At 42.1% G+C, this 23,303-nt stretch overlaps 1 protein-coding gene across 1 annotated transcript in view; it reads left to right on the top strand.

Annotated features, from left to right (window-relative positions):
- The window catches only part of LOC311150034 (synaptotagmin-1-like), a 23,912-nt gene extending 609 nt beyond the window's left edge, over positions 1 to 23,303 (top strand). The window contains exons 2-9 of the mRNA XM_084187278.1: positions 11,082 to 11,298; positions 11,699 to 11,856; positions 15,573 to 15,704; positions 16,385 to 16,552; positions 20,391 to 20,558; positions 20,766 to 20,883; positions 22,181 to 22,314; positions 22,932 to 23,303. Of these exons, the coding sequence (XP_084043404.1) occupies positions 11,109 to 11,298; positions 11,699 to 11,856; positions 15,573 to 15,704; positions 16,385 to 16,552; positions 20,391 to 20,558; positions 20,766 to 20,883; positions 22,181 to 22,314; positions 22,932 to 23,147 (1,284 nt within the window). The 5' untranslated portion in view covers positions 11,082 to 11,108 and the 3' untranslated portion in view covers positions 23,148 to 23,303. The remainder of the gene's footprint in view (positions 1 to 11,081; positions 11,299 to 11,698; positions 11,857 to 15,572; positions 15,705 to 16,384; positions 16,553 to 20,390; positions 20,559 to 20,765; positions 20,884 to 22,180; positions 22,315 to 22,931) is intronic.

Raw genomic sequence — 23,303 nt, 5'->3', positions numbered from 1 at the left:
TGTACTATGACCGATTGCAGTTCTGGCTTGGGACCTGGAAATGTTATATTTTGCTTTAGGCACTTTGAATGAACACTATGGTTGCGAATATACAGTAGGTCACTCTCATTGATCATGGCTCATTTAGCCTGGGTGGCTCTGTGTGTAGTGTAGTGGAGTAGCTACCTATTTTCCTGGAATATTTCCAGGAGGCAGCCCTGCTGACAGCTGCTCTGTTTATCCCACCAGTGTCTATTAACACCTCACCCTGTCCTGCACTGTCAGGAACCACAACGTGGTGCAGCCACAAACACACGGCACCCCGCCTAACAAACACCAGTTTATTCCACTGTCGGTACCTGTTCTATGCTAGGGCAGGAGCCTAGGGTCTGCTATGTACTCAAACAGACTCTGTGTGTAGGCTAAGACAGGACAGAGGAGGAGCAGATAAGACAGAGGCTGACCGATATGCTGAGGAGGATGGAGAGGGGAGACCGAAGAGGGGCCATGGGGGTTTTATGAAGTGCTGTAGGATAAAACATTTTACCGAATTGTCCTGTGCGATGTGTAGCCAGCGCAGGCCAGCAGGCAGGCAGGCAGAGCTGTGAAGGGGACAGTTCCAAGGACAAAGCCCTGGCTATCTGGGGCTGGTCACTTCACACCTCGACAGTGTTGCTGATTCTCATTGTTGGGCTCTGCTCTGCAGCAGTCTGCCCATACACAGTCAGGACAGTATACTGATGGAGTTCTGCACCAGAGCAAAGGATATTGATTATTTCATACAGCCTTCTTATATGAAAATATCACAAAGTGCCTTTGAATCAGGATACATGTATTGGTTGGTAGTTTTACATCTCATTGAGATGAGAGCCGTATATGTTCATTGTTATTACATGGTAATTTGAATCAAGTGTGTAAGTATTTCTGCCGTTCAATCGGAAGTGGAAGTGAAGCGTCTTATGTAGATTACAGTCTCTGCCCTCCACCAGGCTCTGTGTCCTGAAGTGACTTCCTGAAATGCAAACCAACCAACCACGTTGATCCTGTCCCTGGAGACAGAGTCTCAGTCTCTGCTGTTGTACCACTCACACTCAGCTAATCAATTTCAGGGGTCCGAGTGGTCACATGACTATCACAGTACCACACCACATGTAAAAGGGTGCCTAAGAATAATTGAAAATGATTAATTACACAGTGATTTATCTTGTGTGTTTTTACATTCAACTTGTACTTGCAATACATCTCATATGAAAACAAATGAGCATGTCAGTTTCGGGAGGGAAAACCTTGGGAAAAAGCACCCTCATGGCCTGAAATCCATAATTGACTGAAATCAATGGCACCAGTAAAACAACACCCTTCACTTTCTGATTTTGGCTAAGAATTGCTTTAAAATTACCTAGATTGCGGACTGTTGGATGTTGGAAGATAACTGTCAAAACTGTGTCATTCTTCAGCCTCCAAAACATTTAGACAGGGTAATTTGGGCCCTTTTGCACCCATAGCTCAGCCTGACGAATCCCTTGGTGACTACATGCAGACAGTCTGTCTCTGCTTTTCAAGTCCACCAGCTTTGGTTTTTGTCAGCTTCTACCATGAATTAACAGCTGGTGTCCCACTAAAATAAACTTAAAATAGAGCCTCATTTGAACTATTTTGTGTGTCCTGTCCTCCTATCTAACAGTGTACATACAGTGTCCACTGCAGTGTCCATTTTGCTCTCATCTCAAGAGCTCCTGCTGCTGTTTTGTAAAGAGACAGCCCAGTACTGCAAGTGACAGCTGTCAGATACTTGCCGCTTCCCTAATAATTTCCTGGGTGGAATCAATCATTCGTGAGTGATTGCCTATTTTGTATGTGGGTTAATGTGTGTAATTCCTGAGTTGTAATGCATACTTCTTCATTCTTCATGATTCCAGTGCTTTACCCAGCACAGTCTTAAAGGCAAATGTAGAGTCGGTTCATTAGGTATGGACTTGTTTGCTATGAGAAACGAGGGATAATACTATTTCTCCCTTCACCACGGCTCTAATATACGAACGACTAGCAACAGCAAGCAGATCATTGGAACAAATATCAAAGCCAAAAACCAGGTTTAACTCTAACCCTCCCGATTTAGTTTTCTCTTTGAACTTAGAATATTTTAGTTGATACGAGACTAAAGGATGTTTTTCAAAGGCTGAACCCAGAGAATACATTTTTTATTTGTTCTCTACTAAGAATCTCACAGGGTCCAAATTAAGTTTGCAGATTGCAAAGCTACCAGCTATCAGAGGTAACATTAATGCATATGATTAGTATGTGTGACTCTTTCCTCTGATACGTCAACTCAACAATAACAACATTTCTGATTGCTCAGCTGTCCACCTTTTCATGCCAGCCAGGTGAGAGTGAGAGAGTGATAGAGGCTGTCTGGCCTTGTGATGTTGTGCTGCCTGCCAGGCAGGTGGGTCAGAGAGTGGCAGAGTGAAGGTCCAGGCCCTGTCATCAATCCCAGCCTTCCGCCAACCACCATGCTGCTGACAAGGCATTTTCAACACTCTTTAATCTGCAGAGGTGAAAGATAAGCAGCATGCCGCTTTAAATGTGCCACTTTTAGATCTGCAGATAGCTTTGGGTTGTGTTGTTGTCCAGAAGTTACTTGGGCTAGATAATAAGCTGTATATTTACTGAAAAGAAGGGGACTGAGTCTCTCTGCTAATGACAATGAGAGTTAGAGATTTCCAATTATTCTCTCCATTCATAATGTGTCATCGTTATGTTTGGACAACATGGTTATTATCACAGGGCTCTTAAACATGGTCTCATCAGATATCCTTTATAAAACGTGACTTGGAATGTCATCCAGTAACAGAAACCTTGGGTTATCATTGCAGGAGCATCCATTGTGTTTGCCCTCCATTTTGAAACAAGAGGCTGTTGGGATCCCAATAGATGTCGTCCTATCTGCATTGCTGCAGAAGCCCGGCTCTTTCTCTGTTTTCACTACAGCTTCACATGCAGATTGGCTCACTATCTCTGTGGCAGTATGATTAATCGGCCTATCTGGGGACAGTCTGGGGAATGGGGTTGGGGGAGGGGGAGAGGAAAAGGAACATGGGATTATAGCCTAGCTGTAAATGATCCCAGCCCAGGCCTCATTCGGCATTCAAACAGCAACCCTGACCCCGAGTCTTCTGAAGGACCCCTCAGATAATAGCTGAGTCACAATCAGCTGCAGGTAGGAGTTAGCTACCATTGTTTTATCCACGCCAGCCGGTTTGTAAATCTTTCCTTTGGGACTGTCAGGACACAATGTTAAACGTTAGAGAAAGCTTTTCTTTGGTTCAGTTCAAACAGATCATCCACAAGGCTTTTCTTTGGTTCAGTTCAAACAGATCATCCACAAGCTTTTCTTTTTCTTTGACATCCTGATCCTGGGCTCTCAGGACAGAATCCATTAATGTATGGGACCGGATCCCTGAAATGGTTTTGTGACAATTCAAGTTGAAGTGACATGAGGGAAAGAAATTATACAAGCTATCGACCGTGACAAGACTTGGATTGCACTGTATTGCAGGTGTATTGAACTTTAGCTGGACTGTCAGGTGTCCACAATACATTTCACAGCGGGGGTTTGTGTTCATGCGTGCGTGCGTGTTTGTTTGTGCGTGCGTGTTTGTTTGTGCGTGCGTGTGTGTGTGACTCCATGTCTCTGTAACTGTCCTCTCCTAGGGGACTGCTCAAGCAGTGCTGATGACAAAGTAGTGGTGATCAATGGCTGTATGAATGTGAAAATGTCACCCTCCCTGGTTATAAGGCAGTAAGCAGGGGAGATCCCTGTCTGGGCAGGAATGAAAGAATTGGCGATGGGGAAGAATGTTCTTACCTACTCTAGGCATTGGTGTGGAAACCTGATAAGCTAAACCCTTTCCAGACCACTCCTGGTGCATTACTGTATGTCTTACTGCTATCAAATGTTTGTCTAATACCCAGAGACTAGATTCCTCATTTCATATCTTTCAGAGTAAAGATCACAACCCTATGGCATGCTGTATTACTAATCCTAAACCAATGGACTCTGAGGTGGTCTTTGAGACAGGTTAACACTAGTAGACAAGCGTGCCTTTGGGTTTGATGAGACAGGGCTAGGGCTGCGATGAGTCAGCTGGATACTGCCGCTCAATGCCTATTAATTTAATTGCAAGCTTTAATTAAAATAAATTACGGTTCCCTAATTGCAGACTAATACACTACTAGACTATTGGGGGCATTCAGTGTGGCACAAGCCCAGAAGGCTCCAGGTCAGAGTCAAACTGCAGTACACCATCTCTACATTGTCTTTAGCCCTTTGAATATGGGCACTCTACCATTTTGTTATAAAGGTTTTGTCTAAGATTTGACCATAGTCTCTTGACATTCGCTGAAAGCGCCCCAAAGCAGTGGATACATGCTTTGTTACTAGTGCCAAATGTAAAAGTCTGACTCTGTACTCATTATGGACTGAGCTAAGAGCTCAATAAACCTGCTGTGAGAATGACTGTTGTTTGCTGCATTATGGTTGTTGGCTGTATTAGTAGAACAGCTACTGTCTGAAGTACAGAGCTTTATTTAGATCACATTCCCCTAAAATATTGATTATTGGAGACAGATACATTGCTGCTGCAGATTAACTGACTGCAGATACTGTGTAGGAGGTTGCAGCGAAAAATACTGTCAAAGAAAGTAGGGCAAACACTTCAAACATTGAGCTAGCTATGTAAGAGGATTGCCTGTGAGAATGTCTCTCTCTGGCAGATAACACTTCAAATGTCACCTTTAGACATCATCGACCAAACACAGTGGACATGAATTAAACATAGTGATTTGTGACATATTCAGCAGCCAGCTGTCTTTGAAAGAAACCCAGATAAGTACCAAAGTGTTTTCCACTGTCTCTTGTACTGATGATACTGTATATTCAGTCTGAAAAATATCCAGAATGACTGCACTCATGAGACATTTGTGGCAATCTCAACAACCAAATATTTGAAATAACTTAGTTTCAGAGCCAGTCAGTCCAGATCAGCCTCTCCATCTCTTACCACCCTCAGATGGTAAATAAGCAGAGGCAGCAGCCATTCTAGTAGTTTCACAGTAATCCTATTAAAACTTGTGCACAAACTAGGCCATTAAGGCTCTGGGAGCCCCCGGTCCATTTCAGCAGGGGTAAATTGCCTTGCCAAGGGAAGTAAAGAGTTTAAGAAACAAATCTGCACATAATATCTAATTGAAACGGCACCCCAAGCCTTTTCCGCTCAACTCCTCTCAGAGTCAGTTGAGATGCGTGGAAACTCAAGTTGGCCTGTTGGCTAGCATTCTAATACAAAACAACATGGTCACGAAACAAATCAGCCAAAGTAGGCCTATAAGCCTAGTAAGTATAAGAGTTGTTCTATAGGAGGAGGGGCTAAATATGTTTAGAGTGAAGGCTTGGGTACTCAGTCGAATAAAGAACAACCACAATAGGCTATATCCAATAAGGGTGTTCTGTTCAACCTTACAATGTCTGTCTGGCTCCTAATTTAAGTTAATGTCCCTCTGTTCTTATAGGATTGGGATGATCAGCTCAAATAGGGGAGGGCATTGGTCAGGACTCCAGGAGCGAATCAACGTTACTACAGTCAATATTTATTCTATTCCCATTAGCGTAACCAAGACGCTCATGTTCGTTTATGATGTCGCCATGCTGTGCTGTGTCTTGGAGCAATTATTTCTGTCAACTTATTGCAATTAATTTGCGCCTAGAGTCGCTCAGTGCAATTTGGATGGATATAATTGCTCTGTGTTAAAATGGAAAGGACAGATATGTACACCTCTCTAGAAAATACACAAATCTCATGCCAATAAAGGACTATCTGAGTAAAGGCTGTCTTGACTGTCTTCACCACTCAGTACAATTTCCATGTAGTAGAGAATGCAGGCTGGATCAGCTGTAGGTCATACCGACCTCCCATACAGTCCCAGATGGCAGGCAGGGGGCTGCTGTGCTGCAGGGGGCTAATGCTTCCATTGGGGTCATACATTACATCACCCTGTATCTCACAGAGCCCCCGTCAATGCTGTCAAACCTACCCTAACTGATAACCAACCAAGCTGACAACAACCAACCATCACTATGGCTGACCTTAGCTGAGCTAGCGGTCCTTGTGAATATAACAACCTTTTCACAATGCCCACCGTCCAATACTTAATTTACCGCCTGACTGCTCCCAGCATCCCAGCAACATTGCCCCCGAGCCACAGCCCACATGCTCCTGTGACCAATTATTCCTTTACACAAACTGACCATTTTGAGCTGAATATACAGAGGAATATAAACTGTATTTTCCATGGTTTAGACTGGTTTAGAATGATCTATTTTCCATGGTTTAGACTGGTTTAGAATGATGTATGTTCCTTCCAAGTAGAGTAAAAGGGAGTATAATCTAAATGTTAGCTCACATCCGGACACAGACAGGGCACTGGCAAACAGCTGTGCAGGAGTGGGATGGAGGATGGAGGTGAGGTTGTCAGGGACCAGGGGAAAACAAGGAATGTGTACGTCCATTTGGCTGTAGGAGTGTGTTAATTAATTATAGTCAGGGAACTTGTTGTTGTACTACTACTGCTCAGTGGCCTCTGTCATCAGGTCATTTTCTAGTAGGACTGACCGGCGTGCTAATCAGCCCTCTGAGAAACAGAGACACGCTATGATGCATATAGATGGAGCTACTAACAGGCCAGGCAGGAAACTCCCTTCAGCATGGATGATGTTGTCACACTGCCAGTACTGTACTGTAGTATGTTAATCACATCCACTTCCTCCTCAGCATACTGTACATGTATGTCTTTAAGTGTATGTCTTAAGTATGTCATCATCCACAGACGGTAAAGTATGATCTCTGTAGCTATGTGATACAGTATGTTTTGGTTTGTTCTATGACCTTGCTTGACTGTGGTAGGGTAATTAGCTAAGCACCTTGCCCACGGGCATCTTTGAAGGGTTCAGAGGGATGAGTTTGGATTTCTTTGCCATTGACCTGTCTGGCCCATAATTACATTTCACTTTTGTTTAAGCTGGGTAATATGTTTGTCACGGATTCAGCCGAGGCTGCTCCTCCTCCTTGCTCGGGCAGTCTTCGTCGTTCGTCGTCCCCGGAGTACTAGCTGCTGCCGATCGATGTTTCGGTGTTTGTCTTGTTTGGTCTTTATTGTTTACACCTGTTTCCCATTATGTTATATTGTATTCCCTATATTACGCCCTGTCTCTCATTGGTTATTGTGTGTGATTGTTCTTTGTCATTCCGGCAGTTGCTTTGGTGTACGGGTTATTGTGTTTTCCTCCCTGTTTGGAGGTTTGTTGTTTTTGCACTATATTTACTGTGTTCAGTAAAAGTACGTTGCCAGCCACTCTGTGTCCTGCGTTTGACTTCGCTGACCGCATACACGCGTGACAATGTTAGCCAAGAGAACACCAGAACACACAAGGGAAACACAATGTTGTGTGTTTACATGCATGTATGCGTGTGTGCGTGTGTGAGAGAGAGAAAGATGGATAGATAGAAAGAAAGATAGATATAGAGAGAGCTTTCTAGAGTCCACACTGAGGTGTTACTAGAATCTGCTTTATTCATGACTCAAGGGCTTAAAACCCCAAAATAAAAATGACCTATAAATACTAAAACAAAGTAGTGCAGCAATTAGATTAATTACTGTAATACCTTCTCTCTACCATAGCAAGATACACCCCCATTACTAATGTACATGGTAATGACAATTGAACAGAGTGCCTCTTTATTGAAGTTTTCTGCCTAAGCTAGCTTTGCCGTCATTCGTCAGTAAAACAGTGTAAATATTGAACTGTAGATTATACAATGCTCCGACATTGAGTCTACCAAAACATTGTTGATTTGAAAAAGCCACGTTCCTCTCCTCTACTTACCGACAGTAATTCCCCTAGCATCCACATCTCAGCTGGTAGTTAGAAAAAATGCTGCAAACCAGAAATGAGCTGTATAATTTCCTACCTTTTGTGGTGTGATTATTTGAAGTCAACAACACAGTGTCAGAGAGCTGCTCTTTATTCCAGTCTGTTTATATGCAGTTGAAGAATACAGGCTAAGAGTCCTTGATTCCCATCCAAGTCTGAGGCAGTGTGCTTAGTGATAAGGGCCAGATCATACCAGGAACCATGTTGCTCAGGGATGTGGAGCACAGCCATTTTGTTTGAAGTTATGAGGAGAAGTAGAGGAGTCACTAACTAACAGTGAGAAACACACTGAGAGATGTGGCTCTACAGTTGATGCTGCTTCTTGTCACAGATCTGTAGCTAGTTGTTTAGTTGGTATATTTTTCATTTAAAGCAGCGAAAGTAAGTATTTGCAAATGTTTTGTTCATCTGATATGCTGCCTCTAAGGATATGTCTAGACAGAGTCAGTTTTACTTTAGAATTGTGACGGCAAGGTTTAGAAAAGCTCTGTCCAGACCAGTTGTATAGGCAAACAAGATTATTCATGGTAGAATGCATTTAATGTAGTATTTAGACAGCATATTCATGATAAGATATTGACCAGGCTATTGTACAAATATAGTTAGGGCATTAAGGCAGAAGAAAGACATTTAAATATTGATATATTTGTTTGGCTATTTATTTGGCTTGTGTTGTAAAGGAGGTATTTCTCATTGAATTTAAAGCCTCCTTCAAAGGGAAAACACCATGTATAATTAATTCACCAGGAGTGAGTGGTAAGAGCTGATCATAAAGCAGGGATAATGGCTGCCATGAAGCATTGGACTAACCCTGGTCCTCCAAACCCTTCCACGGCCCGCCACCCTTCTACAGGAGAAGAGATAAAATGCTTCACCGCAACATCTCTGCCAATGTTAATTCAATTCTGCCTAGCCTAGTCTGCCATGAGGGTCAAACAGAAGGATAAATCTACCCGCCTTAGAGCCTGGCTGGCTGGTGATTATCACTGGGTTGTTGTTCACACAACCCAAACACCCAACACTAAGTCTTCACAGCCAAGAGTTGGACTATGATGACTGTTGTTGGCTGTGTGTGACACGTACCTCATGTTTAACAATGTCTGTCCCCTGATACAGTCCATCAAACTTTCGACATATCTGTTTTGTAACAGACATGTTTTGTAACAGACTTGCCCCACAGCCAATCAAACGCAGCATGCTATTTGTAAGAATTTGATTGGGTGGGTTTGCCTACACAGATGGAGGATCCACACTGTGATTCCCCCAGTGGCTGGATGTCAGCAATTACTAGCAATTCTGGGCAGAGCAACTACAGACAGGTCACCTCCCCTAACACCCCTGGCTTACAGGCTGGCTGAACATTCAAGGTCTTTGATGTTATTTTACATTGGCATTTATAGCAGACGCTCTTATCCAGAGCGACTTGCAGTTATTCATCTTACGATAGCTAGGTGAGGATCACATATCATAGTCGTAGTAAGTACATTTTTCCTCAATAAATAAGTTATTTTATATGTGTGGTGGCGGGATGTCTAGTCCCGTCTAGCTCAGTTGGTGGAGCATGGCGCTTGCAACGCCAGGGTTGTGGGTTCGATTCCCATGGGGGGACCAGTATGGAAAAAGTATGAAAATGTACGCACTCACTACTGTAAGTCGCTCTGTATAAGAGCATCTACTAAAATGTCTTATTTAAGATACTCTGTGAAGTATCTACTGTATTTCAACAAGATAGAATGTGTTTAAATGGAAGAACAATGAAATCCAGACAGTTTCTGCCTCAAGAGTCTTCAGACAGAGCATTTAGGATGAGCAAGATGGTGGAGAAAGAGGAGAAACTATTAGGCGAGATGTCAGGGACAACACTGTTTACATGGGGTGTGACATGGATGGCATGATGGTACACCATAGCTCCTGTCTGTAGACTGAAGATCTTCCCCACAGAGAAAATCTTAATGTAATGTGGTCTTCCCCACAATGCAATTTACTTCTCCAAACATTCTTTAAAAAAAACACTATAGTGTTTGAATAGAATCCTAACTGACCGTTACTGTAGGGTACTGTATGTGTGTGGGTGAATTTCCCTCTTAAATGTTGCCAAAATGTGTTTTTAATACAACTATGGCTTTTATGACTCACTTCAAAAATGATTTGTTATCCCCTCATGGTCTTCTTTCGCTTAGCTAATTTAGTAGTTGCAGTCTTTCCGCAAGCCATTTGTCTTATGCAACATCAACTTGCATAACGTTGCAAACATACGTTATTCTATCGTCATACTACATTTATAACTAATTCTAGTCACCCTGAATAATATAAAGATGACCCTTTCTGTTGTCAACTTCATTAAATTATTCACATGCAGCAATAGAGACAGACAGGATCTCCGTCAGTGGAGCAGAGGATTGGCGCTTGAGAAATTAGAAATCCTTTTTGTTTGCCCATATCGCAATGGCTTTAATGAAATCAGAGAGAGAAGTCACAGCCCCTCTCTGAATCTGACTCCAGCTCAATCTCTCATCACTTGACACAATGCTGCTCACACTCCGCTGCTGTTTGTCGCAGTTTGACTCCTAGCCCTGATAATAGCTTTGTGACAAAACAACTGTTTTGACCACGCACAGAGCCAGCATCAGAGAATGAAAGCTGTCTTTTGCTGGCTCTGGCACCTAACTTCACACTATTCATACTTCTACACTGTTTTGGCTCATGCATTCATGATACAAAATGCAAAGATAGATACAATGTGCTGCTGAAAGGGAGCCACTGTACTGTAGTATTACATTTACATTTACATCATTTAGCAGACACTCATTACAAATGATGCACCTGAATAGTAACAGCCTTGCTCAATCATCAAGATTGTCCAGAATGTTAAGTACCTGTATGTGGATAAAGGCGAAAGAAACGCACACCTATTTAGGCGAGGTGCTGGCTGACGGCGTAAAACACTTCAAAAAGAAAAGGAAAGCCGCACACTCTAGGAGCTCAGATGCAATAATTTAATATCTTAATAACCAACGTTTCGACAGACAAGCTGTCTTCATCAGGGTATAATGAAATACCTGTATGTGGCCTTCATGACTCAGTGTTAACAGCCCTCTTTCTCTATTCATAGGAACTGTGTTTGGCCTAGCCGTCTAGGATGAAGTGGAACCTGTTCAAGAAAAAGCCTGAAGCCATGGTCGGACCTGAGCCCACCGGGGCTGCTGTCTTAACTGTGGCCCCTGGCCCCGTGGCCTCCACCGCAGCTGACAATTCCACAGAGGCTGTCAAGAACGGCGACTTCGATGACATCAAGAATAAGTTCCTCAATGAGATCGACAAGATCCCACGTGAGTGCCTGTCTGGTGAGGGTCTGGACGTTGCACAGCAACTAACACCCAGACCTGTCCAGATGAGATTGCATGACTTTTATTGATAATACTCTAAAAACAATGGCTTTGGAATTAGATCTGTTCTCCCCCTGAAGCCATTGACATCCCCATTATGCCATTATTCTGAATCGATCAGGTGATGTTGTTCCTAATGGAATCTAATTCCATGGAATCTAATTTGCACCAAATCTAATTGTTAGCTAAGCTAGCGCCTCTATACAATGACTTTGGCCTTTCATATCAATCAGCAGGGGGAAATCATTGGTTGGTCAACTGTCAAACCATTCTATTTTTATGTTATGTGTTTCTTTGCGTATGTGTTTGTGTGTGTGTGTTTGCGTTTGGGTGTGTATCTCAGTGCCCTCATGGGCCATCATCGCCATCGCTGTGGTAGCTGCTACCCTGATTCTCACCTGCTGCTTCTGCATCGTTAAGAAGTGCTGTTGCAAGAAGAAGAAGAACAAGGGCAAGAAAGGGAAGGGTGAAATGGGCATGAAGAACATGAAAGGAGGAGAGGTATGTTGAACCCTGGGGGAGCGGGGTATTGTCATGAAGGAGGACCCTGTCATGAATTTCACACAAGCTAACTTAGGCCTACATTGCCTTAAAGCTATAACTACAAGAGAGCTGCTAAGCTTTAAAGATTGTGGATGCTTAACCTGAGGAATATTTACCAAATAATACATCCCCAGAAAAACTATTTTGTTGTGAATGTAATTTGGTCTGGACCAAATCGTAAAAGGAATATTTTTTTCTAATTGAATAAATGGATAATTCCGACTTGAAAATAATAATTGTATAGTTATAAAAACATAAGAAATAAGATGTCAACAAACACCCAACAAAAAGTTGCTCTTTCAGTAGAATATTTGTCAAAAGCAGCATAGAGGACCTATTGTCCCCTAATTGATAACCACATCACTGAAAATAGAGCCATGTCTAGACATTTAGAATTCATAGCAATTTAAATATTTTGTAGATAATTTAGCCCATCATTGAACTGTCAAAATCTCTAGAAAACAATCTCACTTCCTTCTTCATTTCTTGTTGTTAAATATTGTGTATTTGTCAGAAATGTTTAGTCCTGCTTTCTCTTGTGCATTGGGACCTGGGTGAAAAATGACACAGCTGAGCTCTTTTGTATGGGGGAATTATACTATTGTTGATGGAATATAAAGCTTACCAATTACATGTAGCACAAAACTGCCACTGCAAAATTCTAATTCTAAACAGTCCATAGTGGTAATGTGGGGCTAAATGTTCTAGTCTAGTGCACCGTAGATCATTTTATGAAGTACATTATGAGTAATTTAATATTCAACAACAGCAACATCCAAGAACTGATGGAGTTCATTAAAACACAGTGCCCCTGTAGAGCTTGGAGGGGAGTATGATTATGTTAATGACTACAGTTACTGTCTCAGTGGGGTTCTAGCACTGTGTCATTTTCCCTCGGTTCTATCGTGTAGTCGTTGATTCTGCCTCTGCTCTAATTTCCCTCTCTGGTGTCTGCTGTGAGTTCAATCTCTTCCTTTCTCTCTGCTCTCCTCCTCCTCCTTCCTGCTTTGTGTCTTATGTGTGCTCCGTGTATCTTGACTGTGGTGGACTTCTCTGCCTACGGTAGGTCTGACGGCACGCGGCGCCCCTCTCTGGCCGCTCTGTGTAAGCGCAGACCAGGGCAGAGGGAAAGGTGGGGGTGGGCTGGGCTTGTGGAAGGGGATTGGCGATGATGACAATGGATGCTATGGCTTTCTAAGTCTTGCAAGCTTAGGTGCTGCGGGTGCTTGAGGGTGTAGCTATGGGAGCGATTAAGCTGCTTCGCAAGTCCACTGATTTGATATGCTGCCTCACCGACTACCATGATGATGTCTTGAGTATCCATGGAGAGGTTGCAATTTGGGAAATTTTTTTTAAAAAACTATACGACCTCTGAAGTGGAAATATTTGAAACGGTTTTGAAATGAACGTGAAACTCATCCTATGGTTGATGAATGATGATGAGTGCACTGAGGCAACCCAGTAGAGATCACTAACATGCATGTGCAAAGGGTGAGGTTGGCTATTTGTCAAATAATGGGTGAAACTTTACCTCATTGAGATCTTTGAACATGTTTCCACAATCGTGTTAACTAATCAAGCACATTATTGTGCATAGTAATTATCACTACAAGTCACTTACAGTAACTATAATACAAGTATTTTCCATGCTCTGCTTTGAGTGTGAAATTCATGTCATTTCTACATCCTAAATTCAGCTGTGCAAACATGCTCAGAGATCAAGGTGAGATAAAGAGGTTTGTATCTCTTGACAAAGATCAACACAAGCCCTTTCAGTAGGTACCATTGAATGGCCACAACTTGACTTGAGAGTAACTATCCTGGATGACCCATGATGCTGCTGACCAATTAGGTTTTAGTCAACGTTTCCCTTCCTCCCTGGAGCAGTGGTGTTAGTGGAAAAGAATGGTGGGCCAGAAAGTTTGATCAATGGTTAAAATGTGAGCCACATTTGACTTCTCTTTAGACAGCATGATTAAAATGTAAACCCCAGAGGTAAGTACACCAATTGACCGCATAGATTTGGATTTCATAATTCCATGAATGAGCTCACAAACGAAAGTCCTGACAATGGGGGCATACTTTCGGACATACCATTCGGTAATCCTTGAATCCCACTGCATGTTTGGTATGATTTAGACTGGAACTCTCCAAAATAGCATGACTTCACATGGCTGTGAAATTTTCACGTACACAGTTTTTCAGGATTGCAAAGCATGCAATCTTGACTACCAAGATTATTACTGACATTGATACATTACTTACATGTATATCAGAAGACTATAAGAGACTGAAAACAACTGAGTCATTTCATCTACATTTTGCTCTCTATAAAGACTACTATATTCTCCTGCATTGTGTGGCCTGGCATGCTCGAATGCAAAGCATTTACCACAACAAATTTACAGAATGCCACTATAAGGAGATGGAGTGTGTGTGTGTGTGTGTGTGTGTGCGTGCGTGCGCGTGTGTTTGAATAGTAGGTGAGTTTTTATACGAGCGCTTTTGTGAGTGAGTGTGTGTGGGCTTGTGTGCTTACGTATGCTTGTTGCTGGTTAAAAGTATGCTCAGTTAATGTGAGGTATATACAGTATGTAAGGCTGTGTATGCAAGGGTGAATATAGTATGTAGAATACAGTGTCTGTGTGAATGTGTTAGTAATTGGGTGGGTGTTTGTGTCTGTGAATGTGTGTTGTGTATGGATGGGTGTCTGTGTTTTAGAATACAACGTAGAATGAGCTGCAGACTGCCCCGGTTCCTCTTCCAGGGTAAGCTCTGCGGTGAATAGCATGGCCCTACTAATTTACATATTGTGCAGTTTGTGTGTCATGGACAATATTTAAAAATGAATATTCAAACAAATCCCTTAAAAGAGTCAGTAATTCTACCATGGTGTCATGGTTAGCTATTTTATTAATTGTATGATCATATGAACTGACAATGGGATTTGTAAATGTTCCCAATAACTATAGATACTGTACAATACATCTGTAACAAGTATTGTGTATTAGCAGAAGTTATTAGCTCATATCTGCTGTAGATAAGTGTTGCTTTTTCAGTAATTACGATGATTATGTCAGTGGAGGTGTACTCACTGAAGGACATTTTGTGGTATATTTGACTCTTATCACTCTATTGTTAGAGTGTTGTAATGGGCTAGATTTTCAACGTTTCAGAAGCAAGAGTAGTTACAGGGATCACTATCTCAGATCTGATCCAATCTATAGTACATGTATGCCTAAAGGATGCTTTTATCTGATCTATAGGGTGCCCAGCATTTGTCCTGCCTGGGGCTACCCCTGTAGCAAACTGACTATATATTGACTGTTTTACTTCACATGTTCTTATTTTTACATTCAGTATATCCCTCTATTTCTCTCTCTGTCAATGACTATACAGTAAATAATGAATGATGAACATAGAGTGCAAAAGCAAATGGTGTCACCCAAGGAATAGTGAAATCAAGTCATGTTGCAACTAAGGTCATCGATAAAAAGATGTGCACACTGCACTGGTAACATCTGGGTAAGCAAGCAGGGGGTAAGTGGCAGGTAGATGGCTGCTGTGACTAACCAGACTACTGAAGAATAACCTATAGATGTTTTTTACTCTCTCTGTTCAAATGTCTGATGCCCCCTCTGCCCCCTCCTGCCCCCTTGTCATTTCAGAAACAGGACGATGATGATTATGATGAAGATGATGCTGAGACTGGTATGACTGGAGACGAGAAAGAGGAAGAGGTGAAGGAGAAAGAAAAGCTCGGGAAGCTTCAGTACTCCATAGATTACGACTTCCAGGACAACAAGGTGGGTGTTTTGACTTGAGCAGATGGCTTTCTTACGACCCAGGAGCTTAAATATACTATTTTACTGTGTTGGGAAAAAGTAAAAAAAATAAGCTTTAGTGTGCAAACTGCCTTTAGTCCAGTTAGTTTTCCACATCACTGCTTTCAAAGCAATGGATTTTTGCCATTTGCCGAGTGTTTTTTAGCCTCCAAAAAATGCAGCTTTGAGTGAATATGTCTTGGTTGGGCAAAAGCCAAGGACAGCTGTAAATGTGAACTTGCTGACACTAAAGGATTGATTCAACCCATCATTCTACAGTTATGCTTTCAAGATCAAATCAGTCAAACTTTTACCAAGACTCCATTCCTTGTTTGTGTTATATAAGCAACGTATGAATGGATTTCCTTGACCTGATACGCAGCATTTGCTCCATCCTCGTACTCTTCTGTGGAGAATCTTCTTTGTTCACTGAGACCTTGAGGACCTCACAACAGACCAAAGCATCGTTATCATGTTCATCGTAATGTGTTATACAAGCATAAAGCAAAGGCTTTCTTTGATCTGTTCAAATAAATATCTGTTCCGATAACAGTGGGTTAAACTGTGGGTTGTCTCTGGAACTGTGAAAGGACACTGTCTGGGTACATAGTGCATTGAGGCAGATTGACTGATCTCTTTGACCCTTGACCTCTGACCCCTAGCTCACAGTGGGCCTCCTCCAAGCAGCTGATCTCCTCTCCATGGACAGCGGTGGCACCTCTGACCCCTATGTCAAGGTCTACGTCCTCCCAGACAAGAAGAAGCATTTTACCACCAAGGTGCACAAGAAGACGCTGAACCCTACCTTCAATGAGACCTTCATCTTCAAGGTAGGCTACTGTACTTTGATCTCTCTCTCTCTCTCTCTCTCTCTCTCTCTCTCTCTCTCTCTCTCTCTCTCTCTCACTCTCGCTCTCTCTCTCTCTTTCTTCTATACCGTATATCAGAATTATAAAGATAAATCTAATAGACCTAAGCTGTGGTAGATGACCAGACCATAACTCCTGCCATATAGCCAGTTACCCAAAGTCTGATGCATCAGCTATGCTCTCTCTCTCATCCGATTAATCTGCTGGACTGATGTTTCAGATAACACCTCATAATGGATATTCCCCAATCCACTGCAGACTCCCGGCATCTGATACCAGCTAGCCTCCACAAGCAAATTGCCTTGGAGGATAATAGAGTCAGCGCCTTGCATTTATAGATGCTCAGATGCATTTACACACATATATCTATCCTTTATAAGATTAGTTCTCCTTTAAAACAATCTCCATTCATCCCTCGTATTTGTTTAATTAAATGTTAGACATGTACTGTTTATCATTAAGCTAGAAATAAATCCCTATCGTATAAAGCTATCGTATAAATTCCATATATCTGGTAATATCTGAAGTTCAAAGAAATTATTAGATGATTTATGAACTATGAATTACAAGCTATTCTTCAGGTATTGTGTAACTACTGTCTTATGTGTACGGTATATATACAGTGGGGGAAAAAAGTATTTAGTCAGCTACCAATTGTGCAAGTTCTCCCACTTAAAAAGATGAGAGAGGCCTGTAATTTTCATCATAGGTACACGTCAACTATGACAGACAAAATGAGAAACCAGAAAATCACATTGTAGGATTTTTAATGAATTTATTTGCAAATTATGGTGGAAAATAAGTATTTGGTCAATAACAAAAGTTTCTCAATAATTTGTTATATACCCTTTGTTGGCAATGACACAGGTCAAACGTTTTCTGTAAGTCTTCACAAGGTTTTCACACACTGTTGCTGGTATTTTGGCCCATTCCTCCATGCAGATCTCCTGTAGAGCAGTGATGTTTTGGGGCTGTCGCTGGGCAACACAGACTTTCAACTCCCTCCAAAGATTTTCTATGGGGTTGAGATCTGGAGACTGGCTAGGCCACTCCAGGACCTTGAAATGCTTCTTACGAAGCCACTCCTTCGTTGCCCGGGCGGTGTGTTTGGGATCATTGTCATGCTGAAAGACCCAGCCACGTTTCATCTTCAATGCCCTTGCTGATGAAAGGAGGTTTTCACTCAAAATCTCACGATACATGGCCCCATTCATTCTTTCCTTTACACGGATCAGTCGTCCTGGTCCCTTTGCAGAAAAACAGCCCCAAAGCATGATGTTTCCAACCCCATGCTTCACAGTAGGTATGGTGTTCTTTGGATGCAACTCAGCATTCTTTGTCCTCCAAACACGACGAGTTGAGTTTTTACCAAAAAAGTTATATTTTGGTTTCATCTGACCATATGACATTCTCCCAATCCTCTTCTGGATCATCCAAATGCACTCTAGCAAACTTCAGACGGGCCTGGACATGTACTGGCTTAAGCAGGGGGACACGTCTTGCACTGCAGGATTTGAGTCCCTGGCGGCGTAGTGTGTTACTGATGGTAGGCTTTGTTACTTTAGTCCCAGCTCTCTGCAGGTCATTCACTAGGTCCCCCCGTGTGGTTCTGGGATTTTTGCTCACCATTCTTGTGATCATTTTGACCCCACGGGGTGAGATCTTGCGTGGAGCCCCAGATCGAGGGAGATTATCAGTGGTCTTGTATGTCTTCCATTTCCTAATAATTGCTCCCACAGTTGATTTCTTCAAACCAAGCTGCTTACCTATTGCAGATTCAGTCTTCCCAGCCTGGTGCAGGTCTACAATTTTGTTTCTGGTGTCCTTTGACAGCTCTTTGGTCTTGGCCATAGTGAAGTTTGGAGTGTGACTGTTTGAGGTTGTGGACATGTGTCTTTTATACTGATAACAAGTTCAAACAGGTGCCATTAATACAGGTAACGAGTGGAGGACAGAGGAGCCTCTTAAAGAAGAAGTTACAGGTCTGTGAGAGCCAGAAATCTTGCTTGTTTGTAGGTGACCAAATACTTATTTTCCACCATAATTTGCAAATAAATTCATTAAAAATCCTACAATGTGATTTTCTGGAAAAAAATATTCTCAATTTGTCTGTCATAGTTGACATGTACCTATAATGAAAATTACAGGCCTCTCTCATCTTTTGAAGTGGGAGAACATGCACAATTGGTGGCTGACTAAATACTTTTTTCCCCCACTGTATGACTATAATTTCAGCAACCATGAATACCCTCAAGCGTCCCAATGTCAGAATCTAATTAAAGCTACAGTCTGTGTGTGTGTGTGTGTGTGCGCGCACATCTGTGCGCATATGAAGGAGATCAGATGTATAGACTATTCATTAAACTAGATTCTGGCTGGAGAATGTGATTGGAAATCAGAGCTTGGCCAGTGATAAAGCAGAACTTTTGAAGCCTATGAGCTGAGCTGATCTGAGCAGGGGATAGGATGGGATGGCAATCCAGTTAAAGGAGAACGCCACCTCCCTTCCTTCCGTCTGACTGCTGACAGGGCTGTACTGTTCGGTTCTGCTGAGTGTGCAGCGCACAACTTAGGCTGGCTCTGGCCCTCTGTTCCTGTTCTCCCACTAATCATCCCCACACGCCCATCATTTCTCTGGGGGCAGAGAGAGCATTAGCTCCCATTTGTATTTGTATTTATTATGGATCCCCATTAGCTGCTGCCAAGGCAGAAGCTACTCTTCCTGGGGTCCAGCAAAATTAAGTCAGTTATACATTTTAAAAAACATTACAATACATTCATAACAGATTTCACAACACACTAAGTGTGTGCCCTTAGGCCCCTACTCCACTACCACATATCTACAACACAAAATCCATGTGTACGTGTGTTTATAGAGCGTATGTTATCATGTGTGTGTATGCATGTGTCTGTGCCTATGTTTGTGTTGCTTCACAGTCCCCGCTGTTCCATAAAGTATATTTTTATCTTTTTTTTTTTTTATCTGATTCTACTGCTTGCATCAGTTACCTGATGTGGAATAGAGTTCCATGTAGTCATGGCTCTATGTAGTACTGTGCGCCTCCCATAGTCTGTTCTGGACTTGGGGACTGTAAAGAGACCTCTGGTGGCATGTCTTGTGGGGTATGCATGGGTGTCTGAGCTGTGTGCCAGTAGTTCAAACAGACAGCTCGGTGCTTTCAACATGTCAACACCTCTCACAAACACAAGCAGTGATGAAGTCAATCTCTCCTCCACTTTGAGCCAGGAGAGATTGACATGCATATTATGAATGTTTGCTCTCTGTGTACATCCAAGGGCCTCTTTGTGGCACCTGACCACACGACTGAACAGTAGTCCAGGTGCGATAAAACTAGAGCCTGTAGGACCTACCTTGTTGATAGTGCTGTTAAGGCAGAGCAGCGCTTTATTATGGACAGACTTCTCCCAATCTTAGCTACTGTTGTATCAATATGTTTTGACCATGACAGTTTACAATCCAGGGTTACTCCAAGCAGGGATATGTTGCCCAGAGATGACCAAAGAGGTCCAAGAAACTCTGCCCTCATTTATACACTTCCAAATTGTGAGATTCTTTGGATGCTACATACAGCTATTTGTGCATGTCTGGCTCTCATCATTCAAGGTCAAGGTATGTAGAAGAGGTTAAAAAAAATGCTATCTAAAATGGCATTAGCAAACCTGTTCTCAAAGACTTGTTAACACTCTCCTCATCTAAGCAAAGGTGTTATTGCTTCAGAGGGTAACATTTATAAAAGATGGTGCTATTAATATTGATGGTGTTGTTGATGTTTTTCAGATTCCATTCCAAGAGATGGGTGGCAAGACTTTGGTCATGCAGGTCTTTGACTTTGACCGCTTCTCTAAGCATGACGTCATCGGAGAGGTGAAACTACCCTTGCACAAACTGGACCTGGCCCAGCCGTTGGAGGAATGGAGGGACCTGGACAGTGCAGAGAAAGAAGAGGTAAATGTGGAGGACCATCTCCCCACTTTTATTCAGTCCTTTGAAATATCATGTTCTGAATGTCAGTTCAGAACGATGTTTATCCTCATTGTGTGAATGGTTCCCTATATGTAGGTGTTTCCTATGGGCAAGGACATGCATACATTGAGGATGAATGTTATTACATTGAACAAGTTTTGTTCTCCTCTTTACCCATCCCACACGCAGCAAGAGAAGCTGGGAGATATCTGCATATCTCTGCGCTATGTGCCCACTGCCGGGAAACTCACCATTTGCATCCTGGAGGCCAAGAACCTCAAGAAGATGGACGTGGGAGGACTGTCAGGTAAAATATGGAAAGATAATCACTGTGAACAAAACAATGGAAACAGATGCACTGTGGAGTTTAAGCCGTCCATATCTCCCATATCCTGGTTCAATGTGTTCCCCTTGGTCAAGGACAAGAAGATTGTACTGTAAGAACCAGTATTCTACCTCTATTCACACAGTACGAAACCCAAATCTGGATTCCCATTAGAGAGCTAATAAAAAAAGAATACAGCTATTTTCAGTGTTTATATGTGCATTATAATGTGATAAACGCTAAATACCAGTAAAACCTTGTGAATCAACCATGTGATTTGTATCTGTATGGAGAGCTGCTGTAGCCTACATTGCAAGCAGCCAATCTCCGGGGCGATTCAGTCTGTGCTCACGTGCTGACTCTGCAGTACCCACCACTGTCCTTTCAGTAGCTCCACTCCCTTCAGCTAAAATGCACTGCAACCATCTGCTGGCGGTTTACTGCATTGCAACCACTGCTGAGTTCCTTTGTATTGTTACTGGAGCCTTGATGGTAATGAAGTATTGTGTTTTTAAGATCGAACTCTGCTGAAACAGTGATACATGGGCAATAAGAATAAATCTATTAAGCTACAAAGAGCCATGTTCTTTTTTTTTTTTTGGTGGGGGTAGATCAGCTTTAATATTTCAGATAGATTGTAACTTCCATCAATGTAATTGTCTGCATCACTTCCAATCCACCATATGTTTTTTTCTCTCGCAAATATATATATATATATATATATATATATATATATATATATATATATATATATATATATATACATATATATATACATACATATATATATATATATATATATATATATATATATATATATACACATACATACATACATACATACATACATATACATATACACATACATATATATATAGACACATATATATATACATACATACATATATACATACATCCATACACACACACATATCCTTTTTTAAATTATATTTCCCTTCATTACTTTCCAACCCCACCACCACTTCCCCAATTGGAGTAAACTAGTGAACAACAACGCTTAGGCCTCTACTTCCAGCCCATACATACTATATACATTTTATGGACAAAGTCAAATTCTACAATAATTATATTTTGTTTGTTTTTACACCTGAACTTCCTCCGATCATTTTCATGATGTCCATCTGGTTTGCTTCTATATGCCATATTTTTCTAACTGTGCTCTTTCACAAAAGCCATGTTTGTTAATAATCCCAATAGCGAGTCTGTGACCAGGCTTGTTTTAATACATGGTTGTATGTATCACTCCCTCTGTGTGCAGATCCCTATGTGAAAATCAACTTGATGCAGAACGGCAAGCGTCTGAAGAAGAAGAAGACCACGGTGAAGAAGAACACTCTGAATCCATACTACAACGAGTCCTTCAGCTTTGAGATCCCTATTGAGCAGATGCAGGTAGAGTGTACAGCTGGGAACAAAGCACCCACAGACAGACAGAACGACAGACACACACACACACGGTTTAGGGAAACTCCCTCTGAACCCTTCAAAGATGCCCGTGGGCAAGGTGCTTAGCTAATTACCCTACCACAGTCAAGCAAGGTCATAGAACAAACCAAAACATACTGTATCACATAGCTACAGAGATCATACTTTACCGTCTGTGGATGATGACATACTTAAGACATACACCTGAGGAGGAAGTGGATGTGATTAACATACTACAGTACAGTACTGGCAGTGTGACAACATCATCCATGCTGAAGGGAGTTTCCTGCCTGGCCTGTTAGTAGCTCCATCTATATGCATCATAGCGTGTCTCTGTTTCTCAGAGGGCTGATTAGCACACCATGCTAAAACCAGAATTAAATCACACCCCCTTGTGTATCATTGCTTTAATACCCCGTGGAATTAGATGATACACCCTAAATGACAGTAATGCAAGAGTGTACAGCTGGGTGGGAACAAAGTGCCCAAAGACATACTACACCATGGAATTAGATGATGCAATTGTATTCTGTAAGTTCATTCTAAATGTCAATAATGTAACACTTTATTTTTCTAATTCCTAGAAAATCCAAGCTGTGGTCACAGTGCTGGATTATGACAAGATCGGTAAAAATGATGCCATCGGGAAGATCTGGGTGGGCAGCAAGGCGACGGGCACCCAGCTGAAGCACTGGTCTGACATGCTGGCCAACCCTCGCCGCCCCATCGCTCAGTGGCATCCACTGCAGCCCGAGGAGGAGATTGACGCTTCGCTGGCAGCCCTGAATGCCAAGAAGTAAACCTCCTCTACCCACAAACACCCACACCCAAACCTACCCATCCTCCTCACCCCTGGTCCTACACATCTCCCAATACTACATTCCAAACCAACACACCAACCAATTCTACACCCTTCACCACAAAATATATTTACTTATATCCTAATTGACATGATG

This window comes from Coregonus lavaretus (assembly GCF_964263955.1).
Source record: "Coregonus lavaretus genome assembly, chromosome: 22".
Classification (NCBI taxonomy): Eukaryota; Metazoa; Chordata; class Actinopteri; order Salmoniformes; family Salmonidae; genus Coregonus; species Coregonus lavaretus.
The sequence above is the reverse complement of the archived record's forward strand: the minus strand, read 5'-3'. Positions and strand labels throughout refer to the sequence as shown.